The 19,374-nt window shown below is 46.4% G+C and overlaps 1 protein-coding gene across 13 annotated transcripts in view; it reads left to right on the top strand.

The window, feature by feature from the left end:
• Positions 1–19,374, top strand: part of Plekha7 (pleckstrin homology domain containing A7) — a 181,824-nt gene that overhangs the window by 123,626 nt on the left and 38,824 nt on the right. For all 13 annotated transcript variants that reach the window (XR_007835017.1, XM_051192747.1, XM_051192753.1 and 10 more), the window contains 5 exons: positions 3,331–3,442; positions 4,104–4,208; positions 7,913–7,985; positions 8,993–9,093; positions 12,729–12,904. Coding sequence is in view for 12 of the 13 variants with exons in the window: in XM_051192747.1 (XP_051048704.1) it covers positions 3,331–3,442; positions 4,104–4,208; positions 7,913–7,985; positions 8,993–9,093; positions 12,729–12,904 (567 nt within the window). In the remaining variant the exon portion in view is untranslated. The remainder of the gene's footprint in view (positions 1–3,330; positions 3,443–4,103; positions 4,209–7,912; positions 7,986–8,992; positions 9,094–12,728; positions 12,905–19,374) is intronic.

Genomic DNA, 19,374 nt, shown 5'->3' with positions numbered 1-19,374 from the left:
TAGCTAAAGCAAATGGACCAGAGCTCCCTCTGTGGAATGATGCCTGTTCATTCATTCTGGGTTTCCTGGCTTATCTATTTGGGAAGCTTCATGCATATACCATGGTGCTCCCATGCTTAAGTCAGTGGGGTTAAACCATCCTGGAAGCGCTCACAAATGCCAGGTTTTCATTCAACTCAGAAAGTTGTATATCTATTTTTGATATAAAATGTGTTACTAGTTGTGATTCTAGTAAATACCTTGTGGTCATTTCCAAAGTCATCATTCAGTGTGACCCATGGTGAGGGGATCTAGCAAGCACCCTCTGAAGGCCAGCCTTGCCTTGGATGGGTGGGCTACATGTGTGTGTGTGTGTCTCATTCTTCAGAGAGCTGGGTCAAGCTGCCATGTAACACTGAACGCTGTGGACTGAATGGGAATTTTTCTTACAGGGTTAACAGATAACACAATCACCTCCCTAGGGCAGATTTGGGGTTTTCCTTTCCTCCCCTGACTCCCACTACTTCTTAGATGACAGTGTTGTGGCCATAACCAGCCTTTCGCCAGCCAAATCTCTCTGTAGCTGGCTCCTTCAGCAGGAGCTCTGTCCTCTTCTCATCTGTGGCTGAATTTTATCTTTCTCCTCATGTATCGGCTGAAAGGACTCCATCCCTCTAGCTCTAGCACTCATGGCCACAGGTAAATTTAGGATGACCAGGCTAAGGCGAAGAAATGGTAAGGTGCTTACTCATTCTGGGTTTCCTGAGCCAGCCACAAATCCAGATAGTCTTTATCTTTGTCCTGTAGAGAAGGCACGAGGGAGCTGTCAATAAACAGTGTTGTGTTTATTTAAGATGACTTGGATAATTTAAAAGGGAAGCTATACAGAGAAATCCTATCTCAACTTCATCTACCACCCCCCAAAGTGATGGGAAAAATATTTATAGTAAAGTATGTGTGAGTGTGTGTGTGCGTGTGTACATGTTTTGGTTCTTTAGAGACAGGGTTTCACTATGTGGCTCTGGCTGTCCTGGAACTCACTATATAGAGCCTGCTGACCTTGAACTCACAGAGATCCACCTGCCTCTGCCTCCCAGGTGCTGGGATTAAAATTATGTGTCACTGTACCTTGCATGTTAAAATAGTTTAAAACATTAGGTAAAAATAAGATCATGAACGCATCACAGTTGCAGAGAAAAGCAATAAACAAACAAACAAACAAAAAACAATGCCCCCAAAATCAAAGGAGGCATATCAGAAAGGACAGGCATAAATGAATGTTAAATTGTTTTTGCTTTGGGTAGCAAGACTATAGGGGATTCCCTCCTCCCTTCACCATTCAGCCTTTTCTTGTATTTTCTTAAATATCCTGTAATGTTTCTATTAGTATCTCAAAGGAAATCCAATTAAACTTGATAAAGTCACAGATAAACCTTTGGTGAGATTGGCTCTATGTCTTGAATTTGTGTGTGTGTGTGTGTGTGTGTGTGTGTGTGTGTGTGTGTGTGTCTGTATACCTGTGCAGGTCAGAGGATAGCTATAGGAATTGATTTTTCTCTTTTACTATGTTGGTCCAGGTACTGAACTCAGGTCCTCAGACTTGGAGGCAAGCACCTTTATCCTGTCTCACTCACCCACTGTGTCTTAGATTTCAGTGGAGAAGTATAACCAACCACCCTAACAGGCAACACAAGAGTTCTCCTTCCTTGTCCCTCCCTCTGGAAAGCTGGGCGGGACCTGTCCTAGAAAGATAGTTGGTTGTCCTGCATAGAGGCAGAGCTAGGACAAGGCAGCCTCACAGAGCCTCTTCCCACCCACAAACTGTGATTTTGCTCTCACAGCCTCTGCCAAGCGAGAGGCTGAGCCTGGTAACATTCCCCATCTGAGTAAGGAGCAGTAACAACATTTTGGCTGAGATGGAAGCTGTGGGCAGGGATTCTGGATGAGCCTAGCTGATACAGTCAGCCAGCTTTCTGCCTGGTGGGTAGTGCAGCTGCCACTGCTGAGCATCTCATGGGGCTGGCCCATTGGAACACTGATGCCTACCTGCTACAGGGGAAGCATAGTGGTCATGCACTTCTGCAAAGAAGTCCTCTCCTGGGGCAGTGCTGGTGTTGTGATTCAGAGCATTACAAGGATCCTATCCTTTGAGGAAGATGGTACCTACCTGAAGGGAGTGTGGTATCTCTAGGTGAAGACTAGATTTACTACTCCATCACACCCTATAAAAGTAAGTGATGCAGGACATTTTGAGCACTTTCCTTTCAGCTCTGTCTGGCCTGGATCCTCCAGCTCTGCCTTTTCAGGGTACCCGCTAAGTCCTCTGAAGTAATTTTTCTCAACTCCGAAGCAACATACTGTATGTAGTCTGCCTGCTAATCATCTGTCTGGATTCTACTGCCCATTGGAGCAGCAGACAAAATGCAGACAAGGAACACCGTGTTTTCTGCCTTCTGCTCAGGGACAGCCTACACATTGTGGAGCTGGCAGGGTCTTGCCGTCACGCATCATGCTTTTCAAGGATAGGTGTTGAGCTTGGGTGAAGGCATTGACAATCCTGTGTGGGAAAGACTGGTACAGATGTGGGCTCCTGGGAAGGCAGGTGAGAAGGATGTTCTTCCACATCTCTTTAGAGTAGTACTCCGATCTCTGGCTCTCCCAGAGCCTCTTAGCAGGAAGTCCATGAGGCTGGGATGCTGATGAAGGAAGTACTAGGGTTTTTTACTGTGGCCTAATGTATACTTCATGACTTCCTGCTGTCCAGGCATGGCACAGGGGGTTAATATCTCCAGTGGCTCTATTTTGGGGCAAATGGAGTGTTCCCAGAATAGGATTCTTTGTTGAGTAGTCTATTTTGGGAGGCAAGCCCCACTGGCGTTTATGTAAGCATTCTCTGTGTATATCTGGGGGTGTGGATGTGTGCGCAAGTGATTTCTTGTTACTAATTATAAACAGCTTCTTTTGGGAGATGGGGAAGTGGAGGTGTATGTGTGTAAGGGTATGACGACTCCCTCCTTCTGTGAGGAGTATTATGCGCCTTGAGCAGTTGCCAGGGGCACCCTAGTAGGAGAATGAGTGTGGGCACCTTAGACAGAGAGTATGCTGTGTACCCTTTTCTGGAATGTCTGGCTGTGGTGGTGTGTCCATCTGCCATCTTATTAGTCTGCTGAAGCACAGGGACAGGTGGATTTTGTGGCCTCTGTCTACAGTCTGGGACAGAAGGCCTCCAAAAATTGGGACCTGTGTTGTTCTGAGGCCAAGCAACCAGCTCCAGTCTGCGGCAGATAAAGACTGGCTTTCCACCCTGCAGCTGGGCACATACTCACTGGATTCCCCTACGGCTCCCCGCAGGCCACACCCACATATGTCGAAGCAAGAGAGAAACCAAAGACCATCCAGCATGGTCAGTGAGACATCCACAGCTGGGACCACGTCCACCCTGGAGGCCAAGCCTGGACCCAAGGTGAGCCCCTGATCATGGGTCTTCCTGTCCCTTCTGTATTTTTTCCAAGCCCTTTTGTAACCAGAAGTCCATTTGATTAATATAGTTTTATGGGATACACCCATAAAAAATGTTCCCCCCAAATTAAAGATCAGGAAATAAAAGCCAAGAGAGTGGTCCTTGTCCAAGAAAATAGGTAGTTGGTGGTAGACCAAGGCTGGTGTCTGCTTCCTTGAGTGCATTCTTCACTGTACTCTGTTTGCATATGCATGGTATGGGATCCTGGCACTTGACAGATGGGCTTGAGGAAGGGAAATGCATAGAAGTTTTTGTTCAAAATATAGGATCACTGACTTAGAGAGGTGAACCAGACTGGGGGACCAAGTATTGGATACTGAGAAAGTCAAGGACTGAAAAGTGGCTTCATTGCAGAATGCCACAGCAGCAGCTCTTAATGTCAGTGATAAAGTCCCTTAACTTCTCTGTGTGAACCACTTGAGAAGTTTGCTGTGTCTGGGGCTCACTGTTTGCCTGGGAGGGATGCTATGACCAAAGGCACACAGTGATAGAAGGTGCTGCTACTTAGAGGGTGGCAGAGACTGCCATCAGCCCTCCTAACACACAAGCGTGTGTGTGCCCCTCTAAGTCCCTGCTGCTAGAACTGAGGTCTGCTTTTCCTTAGATCACCAAGTCCAGCAGTAAAGTGCACAGCTTTGGGAAGAGAGACCAGGCCATTCGGAGGAACCCCAATGTCCCGGTGGTGGTGAGGGGCTGGCTGCACAAACAGGTGAGGAGGCTAAGGTGGGAGTGAGGAGGAAAAGTGGATTTTGCTTGTTTCTCTCTCCTTCGACCTTGGGAGCAGAGAATAGCTAGAGAAGCTCCTTGTTCAGAATTTGTTTGGGGCAGGTGGGTTCTGCCCACTGTGCCCTATGACCTGTTCATTGTTTATGAGCGAGCTATTTGCTCAAGCGTTGCTGCTTCTCTCCCCAAAACCACTTCACCACTTTGGCCCCTAGTGTTCTTGGTGACCAGGGGCTGGTCAATGGGGTGGGCCGTGATGGAGATAAAGGAGAGAGGGCTGCATATTGGAGCCCAGGCCACAGTGTGAGTAGATGACTCGGCCAGAACCCAGTTCCATGTTCACCCTCTGTTAGCACCTGTCTTGCTAGTGCTTGTGCCTTTATCATTTGGCTACACATGCTATCTTTCCCTTGCCTGGGATGTATGGCTCGCTCTTGGAAGTTCAAATCTGCCAAATTCATCACTTGCTCTCTGCCCCACCCTCTCTCTGTCCCACCCTCTCTCCGGCCACTTTCCCCAGATCTTATAATAAGGAAGAGTGCAGGGGGAGACCTCAATACCACCACTTACTCCTTCGTTTTCCACATCTGTTTAGCCAGGAACCATGGCAGTCCTGTCTCTTGAGGCTATCCTTCATCTTTATTACCCCCATAACTGCCCTCATTGCTTTGTCTTTGATCTTCCAGCCAGCTCTGAGCTCCCGAGTGCAGAACTATGTCTCCTTGGCCCCTTCCTTTTCTCCTGGTCATTTCTTCATTCATTTGCTCCCCGTGTCTGTGCCATGTCTTGTGGGGCTCACATAGCATTTGTGAAGAGGTAAATAAAGTTTCCTCAGGAACACTGCAGTGGGAAACAAGGAAGGCACCTTTTACATCGCACTTTCACCCGTCTCTAATCTGTCCCCTACCAGCGTCTATCTACAAAAGCCAGTCAAACTCCAAGAGCAATGATGCATGCCCACTTGAGGAAAGCATTTGTGAGAAGGGCTTTGCTTTGTACATTGTATAGGAGGGTTCCAGAGGCCCCTTCCCATGGAAGAGGAGTCCCAGACCCCTTCACCTGTCTCTGGTTATATATCTCCTTTCATACTTAAGGGCTTGTCTCTTTTCTTACATGCCTCTCTTTATCTGAGTAACTATCCTACTTGACTTGTTCTGTTAAATAAAGGACACTGGTTGGAAATGTGGCAGGAGAGGGAAAGGACTGTAGATAGTTCTCCCACCTCCCACCCCTTTTTGCTGCCCTGCTGCTGTAATGGGTCTGTTCAGAGTATTGCATACTCACTCTGTTCTCGAAGCCCAGGAAGCAGCATTTGAACCGTGTATGGAGGATGGATTAACGCTCTGCCAGTAAAAAGGAGGCAAATGCTATCTAAACTGTAGAAACCATTTGGCCAGTCTGCAGGCCATAGACTGACCATTGGTTGACATCATTAAGTTAATTTGGTTTGGATACTTTAGTATGTGTTGGGGGGTGGGGAGTGCATGACAAACAAGCCTCATATTGTATGTATAGTTGAAAACTGTTCTTCTATTTTAATTCAAGCCCGCCAAAAAACTTCTGACCAGGAAAGGGCTTTATTTTTATGTGTATGAATATTGCCTGCATGTATGTATGGGTACCATGCTCATGCCTGGTGACCATGGAAACCAGAAAAGGGCCTTTCATCCCTTGAAACTGGAGTTAATACAGTTGTGAGTTATCATGTGATTCTGAGAACTGAACTCAGGTCCCCACCAAGAGCAAGAGGTGCTCTGAACCACTGAGCTATATCTCCAGCTTTAAGGAAAGATTTTTTTGTTTTGTTTTGTTTTTGTTTTTCAAGACCTGGTTTCTCTGTATAATTGCCCTGGATGTTCTGGAACTCACTCTGTAGAACTCACAGAGATCCCACTGCCTCTGCCTTCAGAGTGCTGGTATTATAAGAATGTATTACTACCACCCGGCAGGGGAAAGATGTTTAATCATCTAAACCCAACTCTGATTTTTCCTAGTCATTGGAGAAAACTGGTGTATAATATTGCTATTTTCCTTGTAACAAAGTTTTTTGTTTGTTTGTTTGTTATAGACTTTCATTATGAGTAAATTTGATTACAAAGAAAATTCAGACCTTTACCCTGCATAGAAAGAAAATAACAAAATCAGTCCTGTGGTAGAGAATAGAGTTGATTAGCTGAGAGCTTTATCTCTATTACCTAACTTAAAATTATTTAATACTATGTAGATTCACTTTCTAATCAGAATTAATGAAGATATTTTATAGCCTAGATCTTAAAACAAAACCAAAATACTTCATTTTTAATAAGAATTTATTACCAGTAGTTAACTTCTATTTTTGAACTTTCCTTTCTAGAAGTAAATGGGTTATAATTTGTTCCTAGGAGACCAGAAAATCTTACTTCCTGCGATAAAATACCAGTGACTCTAAGATAATATCTATTTAAAGGGTAGCTATTCAATAAGACATTCATTGAAAAAGGGAGGGAATATAAGCCATAAGTTAGTCTACGTTTAACATCCTGTTCAAAGAGTACCTACTCAATAAGATGTTCATTGGTTTTTTGAAAGTGGGGGAGAATATGGGGGCCAGAGACGTGGCTCAGTTGGGAGAGTGCATTCAGGGCAAGCACAAGTCCAAGACTGGATCACAAGACCACATAAACTAGGCATGGTGTTGCACACCTGCAATCCCATCACTCGAGGTGGAAGTGGAGGATTAGAAGTTCAAGGTCATCCTTAGCTAGGCAGTGAGTTTGAGGCCATCTTGGGCTACACAAGACCATCTCATTAAAAAATAAAGGAAGATAAAAGAGAGCAAAGTAAAAGTAAAAGAGGTTGTGGTGGCTCATGTCTTTAGTCTCAGCACTCAGGAGGCAGAAGCAAGTGGATTTCTGAGTTTGAGGCCAGCCTGGTCTACAGAGTGAGTTCCAGGACAGCCAGGATTACACAAGGAAACCCTGTCCAAACAAACAAACAAACAAACAAACAACCCCCCTGAGTGGGTGGGTGGATGGATAAAAGAGATCTGGGCGTCGGTGGCGCACACTTTTAATTCCAGCACTCAGGAGGCAGAGGCAGGCAGATCTCTGTGAGTTCGAGGCCAGCCTGGTCTACAGAGCGAGTTCTAGGACAGGCTCCAAAGCTACACAGAGAAACTCTGTCTCGGAAAAACAAAAACAAACAAACAAACAACAAACAACAAAACAAAACAAAAAAAAGGATAAAAGAGAAGTGCTGGAAAGTTGGCTCCCTGGGTAAAAGCACACATCACTCTTGCAGAAGACCCAAAGTCAGTTCTTTGCACCAACATCAGTGACTCTTAACTCTAGCTCCAGGATCTAACATCCTCTTCTGTTTCCTGTGAATAGACACACATGCACATAGATGGGGGTGTTAAAAACACATTTAAATGTTTAAACTTATTTTGAGTGTCTGGGAATCTTCCGGCATGTATATTTGTGTACCATGTGCATGTCTGGTACCTGTGGAGGTCAGCAAAGGGTGTTAGATCCTCTGGGACTCCAATTACAGGTGGTTGTGAGTTGCCAGCTAGGTTCTAGAAATTGGGCCTAGGCCCTCTGGAAGAGCAATTAGAATGGCTATGGACAAGTCTTGGCTCTGGAATTAGCTTTACATGGTAGAGGGGTGGAATGTAATAGGTTGCCCTGACTGCTTTTCTGTGCTTTGCAGGACAGCTCCGGCATGAGGTTGTGGAAAAGACGATGGTTCGTGCTCGCTGATTACTGTTTGTTTTATTATAAAGGTGAGCTGGAGTCTCAGGGCACCAGGGCTTCTGTGTGCTAGAGAGACTGGTGAGGGAGTCCAAATGGGACCTTTTTCAAATACTGTTGTTAGAGCAGTGGCCTGAGCTACTTAGCCTGTTGCCCTGCAAAAATGTCCACTGGTGTATATGGTCAGTGGCTTCAGCTTTACCCATCCAGGCCCCAGAAATTCAGGTTGTTGAATTCAACTAAGTAAGATTCAATTATATCTCAAGTGCCCCACTTGACAGTAGGTTACCTAGCAGGCCCCTGGAGAGCTGGGGAACAGAGACTCAACCTGTCTGTGTCTCCTGTGGCATTGGACAGGACACTTGAGTTGAACTGCCCTTTCAAGCATTTATGGAACACTGTATACTGTCAGGGACTGGGCAGTGTAGAACCTCAAAATATGAAAGGGAAAGACAAGTGTAGATTCTGCTGAGTGCCTTTCAAGACACCAAAGCCTATAGGTTCTTCAGGAGAAATAACAAGTGATTGTCATTGGGAATTCTGGGAAGACATTTTAGAAGGCTTAGGATTTGCATTTGGCTTTTAAGGATGGGTAGAAGAGGTGGATGAGGGCCAAATGCAAGGACTGTCACATAAGGGTGGGGGCATTGGGCTCAGTGTTGTGGCCTGTGGAGAGGCATGCATGTCTTTGAGTTGAAAAGCAGCAGGGCTAACTCTGTCATTCTGCAGTGATGGATGACTGACTGACTGGTGAGTGAAGATGGTTGGAAGAAGGGTAGAACAGAGGTGCCACTCTTGTCTCTGCTCCATAGCACGTGGCATACTGTCCTTTTACTGGCAGGGTGAGCAGAGAGTGCTCTCGTGACCCTCTCTCTCTGCCCTCAGGCAAAATGCCCTGTGGGCCTCACTCCTGTAGTTCCGTTAGTGCATAGGTATTGGTAAGCTTTTTGGTATAAAGGAAGGAAACAGTGCAGGCTGGGGAGACGAAGCCTGGACAGGATTCCCAGAATGCTGTTCTGATGCGTTTTTCCATCCAAAGACAGCCGAGAAGAAGCAGTTCTCGGGAGCATCCCTCTGCCTAGCTACGTCATCTCCCCAGTGGCCCCAGAGGATCGCATAAGCCGCAAGTACTCCTTTAAGGTATTGTTCTTTTCCAGTCATTGTCACTCAGTCCATTTTAAGAAGCAGTGTTCTCAGGAACACCTTCATGGATGCAGCTCCTTTTGTGGAATGGGAAAGGAAGTTAGGAGGCTAGAGAGTCGCAGACTCAGGCTAACAAGGTGTATGTGACTTAAGAATAAAATCATGGTCAGGCATGGTGGGCCCACACCTATAATCCTAGTATTTGGGACACAGAGGCAGGCAGATCTCTGTAGGTCAAGGCCAGCCTGATGTGGTCTATATAGCCTATTGGTCTATTCTAGACTAGCCAAGGCTACAATTGAGATGCTCTCTTTATGTTTTATTTTATTTTTTTAAAAAAGGTCATCACCCCAGCAACAAAGTGCAGTCCCTTCTATTCTGTAGCTCAGGAGCATCTCTGAAGTCATTTTGTTCAGTGGCTTCTAGAATTATCTTTGGTGGCTGACTCTTCTTCAGAAAGTCTTCTCTTTCTGGTATAGTAGTTCCTTTTCTGTTGCTGTGATAAACACCATGACCAGAGGTGACTTATGGAGGTGAAGGTTTATTTAGGGTTACTGTTCCAAAGGAATGTGTTCATCACATCAGGGAGGTGTGGCAGACATGGGAGCTAAATTCACATTTTAAACTGTAAGTGCAAACTGGAAGTAGCTTGAAGCTTTTAATCTCAAAGCCTGTCTCCAGTAGCTTTCTCCTCCAGCAAGGCTGCAACACCTCAGACTCATCAGCCCCTCTTTGGAGCCAAGTGTTCAAATACCAGAACCTAGGGGAGACCCTTTCCATTCAAACTGCCACTGGGGATTAATAATTGGGGACTAGGAGACAGCCTTTGGGGTGGCCTTATGGTGGTTTCTCATGGCTGTGTGCAGTTTATTTTCACACTTGATTGTGGGGTGTGAGATAGATGCTGAGAAAACATCTTTTTGTATCCTCACTCCTCCCTTCCATACATCAGCCAGTGGTCTTTCCAAGATCTGATCACATCCTTTTGCAGCCTCAGCTTGGCTCTCTTGGTAGCTTCTCATAGATCTTTAACTGAACACAAACCCCGAATGTGACCTGTGAGACCCCGAGGACCCCACCCTGGCAGCATCATAGCCTCCCCATGTCCCGCTCTTCCCTTTGCTCCCCCAAACCGGCCATGCTGACCTCATCTAAGAAGATGTGTGTACACTAAGTGCTTTTGCTTCTCAGGGTCTGAGAGTCTTTTCCTCTTATCCAGGAGTTGTCTGTCAGGAGGAAGGCAGCTTGAATGTCCATTCTCAGATGAGTCCAGGTTGTGTTCCCCTTTCCCCACTTTCAGAGTGTCCCAAACAGTGTGTGTGTGTGTGTGTGTGTGTGTGTGTGTGTGTGGTGGTGGTGGTGGTGGTGGTAGTGGCTACAGTAAGTATGCATGAGTACACATTGAGAGGCCAGAGCAGGGTGACAGGTGTCTTCCTTTCTCAGTATCCTCCTTATTGTTTAACATAGGGGTCTCTCACTGAACCAGATGCTCACCATTTTGGCTAAGGTAGTGTCTAGTGAGCTTTGGGGATCCACTTGTCTCTGCCTCCCAATGCCTAATAGTGGAGTTGTAGATGCACATAACCACATGTGGTTTTCTATGGGTTCTAGGTATTCAGACTCAGGTCCTCATGCCTGGAGAACAAGTATTTTTACCCACTGAGCGAGCCATCTCTGCAGCCCCTGAACTTGTTGAAAGCACCTATCAATGTAATAATGATAGTTACATTTTAGTGCTCATCCACAGGTGGTTTTTTAGAAGTGTTGTGAGTGGTGGTGGCCTTGTGTAAGGCTGCCCCTCTGTGCTTCCCACATGGTAAACACTCAATAGATGGTGAATTATTGTGTGGGAAGTAAACTTGAGAATCTATCAGTTAGTTGGTAGCCTCTCCATATTCCTTTATTACCCATGTAAGTTCTTGCTGTTCTGGAATCTGATCTTGGGGTTTGAGGAGGGAGGATCTGGGCTTTCTTCTTAGTATCATGTCAGCACAGCCATGTCCTGAGGCAGATTGTTTCTGAGGTAGATGATCCCTTACTCTCATCCCAGTTTCCTTTCAATGTAGCCTGGCTTCTATTCAGTCATTCAGAGTTGCCTAGTGAGGCTGTGCTAGCTAAGGATCCCAGAGCTGAGAGGAAGGGACCATCTCCAGGGCCTCTTGCTGGACCTTGGATGCCTCCTTAGGCATGGAGCACTTGGAGTTCAGGTCACTGGTGATCAGCTAGGCACAAGCCTGCTAGCAACAACTAGAGAGCAAGGCAGTGTGCCCGTGCATGACTCCTATGGTGGCTGCATGCTTGAAGTGTGCCCTAGGCTAATTGCTGGACAAGGCTGGCTCTCAGGGTGCTTGTAGTATAGGGACTTGCTCTTTGGAAAGACTGCACTGGAGACCTCCCTGCGTTTGCATTGATGGGCCAGTGACCCTCTGTGGTGGGCAGAGAATCTTGAGCCTCATGGTCCAGAAGAACCTGTCTAAAGATTTCTGCTGGCACATGGTAAGGTGTGCACTCTTCTTGTTCTTATTGCCAAAGCTCCTGCTTCCTAAACCAGAGGGGACTTCAAGGTCACCTAAGATATATTAAGTGGGGAGATGAGGTTTCTTCTGCTGACATGGGGACCTTGGCTGCAGCTAAGTCTGCCTAGTCTCGCTAGGCATTGGGTTGGGTAGATTCAGACATATTAATGAGAGAAGTAAGCCCATACTTAATGTACACTATGGGACTTGGATGACTAGTGTGGGGAGAAGTAAATGCTAAAAGCTGTTTTCTCTGACTGGTCACTGGTAGGGCCTGCTGTTTGTTCTAGATTCACATTGCAGAATTACCCACATTCTTGCATAGGACCTGTGAGCATTACACAGAGAAGCCTGGGCTGGGAGACAGACTAAGGTTCTAACTCTTCACTCACATTCACTCATTCAACAAATAGTGAGCATGTACCATATGCTGGTCACTATTCCTGGATATAGTGGTGAGCAAAATAGGAAAGTTTCCTTTTCATGTGAAGTTGTAAAATGAGCAGTATCTGGTGATGGTAAGTGCTCTAAGAACTGTTACAGATGTGTTGTATGGGAGAATTACCAAGCCTTTCAGATTCATTACCTCATCTGGAGAACAGTTCTGTCCCAATCTCTCTAGGCTCCTGGGGTTAAAAAGAGACTAAAATTGTGGATATATCCAGGAGCACAGGGTGGACACTTTCACAAAAATTTTCCTTTTTCCATACCATCTTCCTGTGTAGATGGGGTGAGGTTTGAAGTGCAAGACAAACCTCCACCTTCTCAGGCAATTGATTTTGATGTTGTTTCCAGCTGGAAGCCATCCAAGTCACTGATTTTTCTAGACTCCCCACCAGGAGGCATGTGTAGCCTTGGGGGACAAATGCAACAGATGCTGTGGAATTCCCAGTCAGGTGTTGGTCAGCTCTGCCCAGATCCACTGTGTCTTCTGAGAAGACAATAGCTGCTTCTTTAGGCACCATCACTTTTCATGCCAGTGGAAGCCCAGGAGTCTCTAGGTTGTGACATTTTTCAGATGTGAAGACAAGTCTACCAACACTGGAGCTTCATCTAGCGGGAACACAGCCAGAGAACCCCCTTATGCTTGCTAACCTGTCTGTCCTCATGCTACAGGCTGTGCACACGGGAATGAGGGCGCTCATCCACAGCTGCGCCACAGTGGGCTCCCAGGCTGAGTACTCGGGCATGAGGACCTATTTCTTCAGTGCTGACACCTTGGAGGACATGAACGTCTGGGTCAGGGCCATGAACCAGGCTGCACAGGTGCTGTCTCGATCATCACTGAAGAGGTCAGTCCTGATGAAGGGCTCCCAGGGTAGTAGCTAGAAAAATTCCCTGGGGCTGCGGTTCCCCTGCTCATGCTGGGTTCAGCATGGCCGTCTCTCTCAAGTACATTCTAGAACAAGTGCTTCTAGGAGAATGTGCAAAGGCTAGCACATATAGCTCGCCAGGATGGAAGTTTCTCTAGAAAGCATCTAATGCCCTGCTGCCTATGGCTTGGCTGCTTAGGATGCAAAGCCATGGAATTTGACATATGTATGTTCTCAGATTTGTGGTAGAAGGGACAGAGATATTCCAAATCATGTTCCCAAGGTAACCTGTTTTAGATTAATTGATGTCCTTTAAAATAACTTTCTGTTTATGGAATAGATGTGTACAGGTATATGCAGGTTTCTTTCAATCATTCTATTTATTTACTTACTCTGTGGTGTGTGTGTGTGTGTGTGTGTGTGTGTGTGTGTGTGTGTGTGTGTGTACTTATGCCATAGCCACTTTGGAGGTCAGAGGACAGCTTTTGGAAATTTGTTTTCTCCTTCCATGACATGCATCACAGGAATTGAACTCAGGTTGTCAGGATTGGTAGCAAGCACCTTACCCATTAGACCATCTTCTTCTGTGTCAATTTAAAGCATAAACATCCACATTATTTAATACCAGTAGACATATCACTGTATCAGTCTGTATTCTGCTGCTATGTAAGAAAATATATAAAGAAAAGAGGTTTACTCATTCACAGTTTTGGAGGCTGAAGTCTATAAACAGTATGGTTTGGAATCTATCATGAGCACCCATACACACACCAGTTATGTGTCAAAGGCAAGTGCCACCATGATGGGAGCTCCTGCAAGAAGGAGACCAGCATCAGTCACTTTTGCTGCAGCATCTGCAATGACCTAATTGCCTTGACCTGGCACTAAGCCCCGTGCCTTACTCCCATCACATTTGAGATCAGACTTCCAACCCATGAACTTCTGGGATAAAAAGCTCATCCAAACCCTGGTGACTGTTTAATTTGTCACCGGTTGTGGCATCCACTGTGTGGCTGTGTTGTTTTGTCTTCAGACATGTGCAAAGGCTTGGTCAGCTCTGAAGCATGTTTCTTAATGATGTTCTTATAAATAGTCCTATATCAAAACCCCTTACCAGCTCTTCACATGTGAGCTCTTCAGATTGCTGGGTCAAAAAATCACCCCCTTTTTATTTTACATAATCACCAAATTGTCTCTTAAGTACCAAGGTGTGTCCCATTTGTGAATGTTGGCTCACACGTCTTCACTGGTGGTCATCCTATCAGTCTTTGGAATTTGCCCGCATACTGTATAGACTCTGGTTATCAGTTGTTTTTTGATTTTGGATTTTTTGTTTGTTTGTTTGCTTGTTTTTAACACAGTATATCTCACTTTGTAACCCAGGCTGCTTTGAACTCACAGTAGTCCTCCTGCCTCAGTCTCTAAAGTAGACATGAACCACTGAACTCAGCAATATTTGGTTATGTTAATGCTTATGTCCCCGATGGTGAGTAAAGACAATCAGAAAATGCTATTGGCTATAATAGAAAAGAGCTATGACTGAAAGTGCCACACGCCCAGAACTTTCCAGTATTAATTAATTCCTACCCAAAGAATTACAATTGATGTCAGGTTTCGCAAAGGGATCCTTGTCATAAGCATTCTCTCTGAAAATTATACCTTTTTTTTGCTCCTAACAAACTCCTAAAATTCCATCGTATTTTCTCAAGGTTCCTTCCCTTTCAAGAGTTGGAAAAACTCTTGCCTTCTGAGTCAGAATAAAGACACGGTACCTTTTCCCCTTAGCAGCCTGGGAGATGAAATGGTCAACCAAACAGAAACTCAGTAACTGTTTGGGCTTCCAGAATAAGATGTTCAGATATTTGGTTAGTTACAATGTTTTGTTTGGCAGGGGAGAACCTTGCCTGTCCTCCCGTCTGGTGATTTCACTGACCCCCTCCTTCCCTGTTAGTGGTTGTGGCCTCCCACCCCTTCAGTGGTCTCCTGTCTCGTAGTTTTCATCCAGATCTTCTGCTCTGCACTTTGTTTAGGAATGGCGGCATCTATCAATTCTGTGTTGCAGATGACTCTGTGGGGAGGGGGTTTATTGTTTCAGGTCCCTGAAGAGTTCAAGACACAACCTACTCTAGAGCAGCTGGTGTGGGGTTCAGAGACTGTCATCTTCTCAGGCTCTAGGCTGTATTCAGTCCTGGGCTCTGTGGGGAGGTCCCAGGAACATCTGGATCTGAGGGTGAAGGATCTGTAGCACCCCCAGGCTCTGGCCATGCTGTTTGAAGCCCGGCAACAGAGCCAGGAGGGTCTTGCCCTAGAAGCACTGAGATGCACCCTCAGGCTGCCCTCAGCCACACTGAGGCTCTCCACCATCCACAGTGACCAGAGAAGGCACTTGCTGATGCCACTGGCCCTTCAAAACACATGCCTCACCCTCCAGGACAAAAGTGGAGTCCTGTGGTCCGCAGGGACTGAAAGCAGAAATAAGGACTTGTTTCATGGGAAGGCTGAGGGCATTAGACTATGGACCTGTAAATGGCTTGTTGGGATGAGTGGTAGAACACCAGTAGCCATCACCCAGGCTGGCCAATGCACCCCTTGCCTCCTGCTGTAGCATTGTCCATTGTCTTTTTTTTTTTTCTTTTTCTTTTTTTTTTAAATTTTGTGTGTATGGATGTTTTGCTTGTATGTACATCTGTTTGTACCTGGTGCCCACTGGAGTTAGAAGAGGGTGTTAGATTCCCTGAAATTCAGCTATAGATGGTTGTGAGCTGCAGTGTGGGTGCTGGGCATCGAACTCACATCCTCTGGGAAAGCAGCCAGGGCCCCTAACTTCTGAGTCATCTCTCCAGACCACCCCCTATTCCTGTTGTCTCTAATACCTCCTGCCAAAGCTCAGTCTTTGCAGTCTTTCAGATGTGGGTTCAGATTCTAGCTCCCCTGATGTCGTGGTGTGAGAATTGCTTGTATTTTTTCACATCCAGTTTCTCACAGTTCTTAAGACCCTCCCAAGGATTAAACACAGTTACTTAGCTAGTAGCCTGAGATGCAGTCAGTACTCCCTGCCAGGCATGCTGGCTTTTGTAGCTCCTGGCATAGTAACACCATCCGCTCTTTTTTTTTTTTTTTTTTTTTTTTTTTTCCACCCTTCCAGTTTCAGCTGTGAGTGTTTAAGAGAATCACATGCTCTTCTTTGCCGGTGTATCTCCTAGCAGTGTGCATAACTCAGCTCCAGCTCCCTGAAGCTCTCCCTCTTCCTCTAGCCTTGTCCCAGGGAATTCCTTTTTGCACCTCCTCAGCTGCACCTGATTTCCATTATCTTGTTTACTACACAAGTTTCAGATCCTCATGATACCCACCCCACTTCGTGGGTTGGAAGAGGGTTGAGGTCCCAATCCCTGGTCTCTTGGTGTGTGTGTGTGTGTGTGTGTGTGTGTGTGTGTGTGTGTGTGTGTCCATTTCCAAATTCTCACCATCACATCTGAACCTTGTCTGATTCCCTGGGGTCATTTTGATGTCCATCTTCCCAGCTTGTCTAAGAATACATTGTCTTTCCCAGAAGGCTAAGGCACTGAGCAAGGAGGCCCATTTGCATTAGCAGCTCAAAAAACTGACAGCTGAGAGCCTATCAGAGGACACCTCAAGTCTCCTCAGCTTCCAAGCCTTGCTTCCAATCCTGTCTTAGAACTGAAGGAACTTACATTCTAGTCACCTCTTTCCTTGATAGGGCTTTTGAAGATGGCATGTGTGTCTGGTCCCTACAACTTATCTCTTGCCTTCCCTGTTCTCTGTGTCCCAGCCACCTGGATCTCCCTGAACTTAGACCTGCACATTTGTTCATCCATTCATCTTTTATTCTGCAAATATTCATTGAAGGCGATTGATACTGCAACTGTAGCGGTAGGAAAGGTAGTGTCTGATGGCACCTGCATTTGGGAGAAGACATACCATAGTCACTAAGATGACTTTCACTATGATCTGAGCATGGAGGCAGTAAGACAGGGTGATGGAAAGGGTAGATGGGGAGCAGCCACTTTTGAGTGATCAGGAAAAGCCTCTTTAGGGGAGGGCTGTGGAGAGGAGGCCTCAAGGCTGTAAGATGCACACAACTGAGGAAAAGTATATATGGAACATGGAACTAGTGGATGATGTGGTGTGTAAAAGAACTTGCTGGGCAAGCCTGAGTGGAGTTTGGTTCCCAAAGCCCACGTTAAAGGGGAATGGGGTGGCCAGATACTGTGGTATGCATCCATATCTCATCATCGTCGTCTTGAAAGCAGCCCATTTGGTACACAGTAAGTGTTCACTAAAATGCATGGCTTTTTGGCTGGCTGGCTGGCTGACTTGATGAATTATACAGCTGTGAAACTTTCTACCTGTAAATTTCTCAGATAGGCTTGGCATGGGGCTGATAAGGTGGTTCAGCTGGTTGAGGCATTCATGTCCAAGCCTGACAACCTGAGTTCAATTCCCCAGGACCCATGAGGTTGAAGGAGAAATTGTCCTTTGTCCTCCACAACTGCACAGTGATACATTGTTCCCACCTGCACAGTGATACATTGCTCCCTCAGTACCCCCCAAAGAAAAGTTAAAAAAAAAAAAAGTTGGAAAGACATTGTATAATGTGAACACTGCTCTGGGATTCTGTGTAAGGAGCCAGCCTTCTCAGAAATGGCCCCCACATTCAAGCTGTCGGCATGTCAAGATGTCTTTGGCATCCCAGACTGTTCACCCTGGGTGATTTATGGCTGGACAAGCCTCAGCAGAAGTACTTGATAGACACATTTTCAGCCCTGTGTCTACAGGTTTTGGAGTCAGACCTGATGGAGTTGGAGTCCTGTGTGTATCACTGGTGCAGGACCCAGTACAAGGCTGCTGCTCATCCCTCTGAGTGACCCTGTCATCAGCTGTAAGGAAGCTGACAGCCAGCCTGCAGGTTTGGGTGGTGATCAGGAGAGGCAGTGAAGTGCTCTGCTCAGCGCTCTGCCTTGTGAGCAGTCAGCACTCCCATCGTCGCTGTCGCTCCCTTCCATTGGAGATAGTAACCCCAGCTGGGGGTGTCCTCAGCCGCTCAGCATGGCAGAACTGACTTGGCAGTGTTGTTGCAGGAATGAGAGATGGGCCTTGTCAGATTCCTAGCACAGGTTAGACCTTGCATGTATGGCAACGATCGATAGCATCAGCTTTAAAATGTATACCGCCCTGGCTGAGACACTGGGGTTTTCACCTTCACCAGGGATTTTGTCACATGCCACTCTGATGCAAGAGCTGGGTTGTTACGTGTGTTTTGTGACTCACTGGGGAGACAGCTGAAGGCAGCTGAGTGTCCTTAGCACAGGTCAGATCTGCTATTGCTAATTCAGGTAAAGTAGAGCCAGCTGAAGACAGGTGAGAGATTTTCCCTGGGGCAAGGGCTGGGGGCTACGCTGGCTGTTTAACCCCAAGAGGAAGGAATAAAGTGACTCCTGTCTCCACTGCTCCTTCCTCCATGCTAAGCACCAACCAGGGTGAAGGACCTTCCTGCCGGCCTTCCAGGTACTGTGAGGCTCCATCTCTGCCGTCTTTTGTACAAAGCTATGGATGGTGCCGGGTGTGTGTGTGTGTGTGGGGGGGTTCGCTTTGTACCCACCTTCTTGTGAAATTGGGGATCAGTGCTCAGGACTCCAAGCAGCAACCCATCTGGGAAGGGTTTATGCCATCAGCTGTAGACACCTGTGCTCTGGTGGCCAGCCCTGCAAATGACATGGTCATCAGGCATGAGGGAATGCTTGTGCTAAACTGAGCAGTGCAGATTTCTTTCGTGACAGGTCTTTGGATTTGAGAAGTCATGTGACAAATTGTTGGGATTATAGAGAGACTATGAAAAACATGTTTTTGGGGGTGGAGGTTTAAAGGCCCTGAGATAGTAAGTTGTTAAATGTTGAGGTCAGGGTGCAGGAAACTGCTTTCCCACCCGAGCCACAGACTGAACATTTTGAGCATAAAGGTATCTCTTTAAGTCCTGGAAGCCACGAGGGTAAGGAGTTTTGTAACCCCAAAGTCTTAGGGGTGAGAAGAGTGTCAGGCAGCGGGCAGACACTGCTCTTTCAGCCACTCCCTAGAGGTTTATCTTCCAGGAAATTCTGGTGTTAATCCAAATCATAGACTAAAGTCAGCAGCACCCAAAACATGTGGACACAAAGTGAAGGCAAATGTTGTCCGATAGGCAATGGGCAGAAATAGATGTTGGGGAGGTAAGATGTCTCTCAGATATGAACAAAATAAGGTATGAACCAGGGGAGGTGGTGTAAAGGAGGCCTAGGGCCGGCAAGGTGATTCAGCAGATGACATACTTGCCACCAAGGCTGACAACCTGAATTCTGTTCCCTGGAGCTACATGGTAAAAGGAGAGATCCTACTATTGCAAGTTGTCCCCTCACCTCCACACATGCCTCATGACACATAGGCATACACAGACA

The sequence above is a fragment of the Phodopus roborovskii genome, unplaced genomic scaffold, assembly GCF_943737965.1.
Source record: "Phodopus roborovskii unplaced genomic scaffold, PHOROB, whole genome shotgun sequence".
In the NCBI taxonomy this organism is placed as follows: Eukaryota; Metazoa; Chordata; class Mammalia; order Rodentia; family Cricetidae; genus Phodopus; species Phodopus roborovskii.
This window is presented reverse-complemented; position numbering and strand designations above follow the sequence as displayed.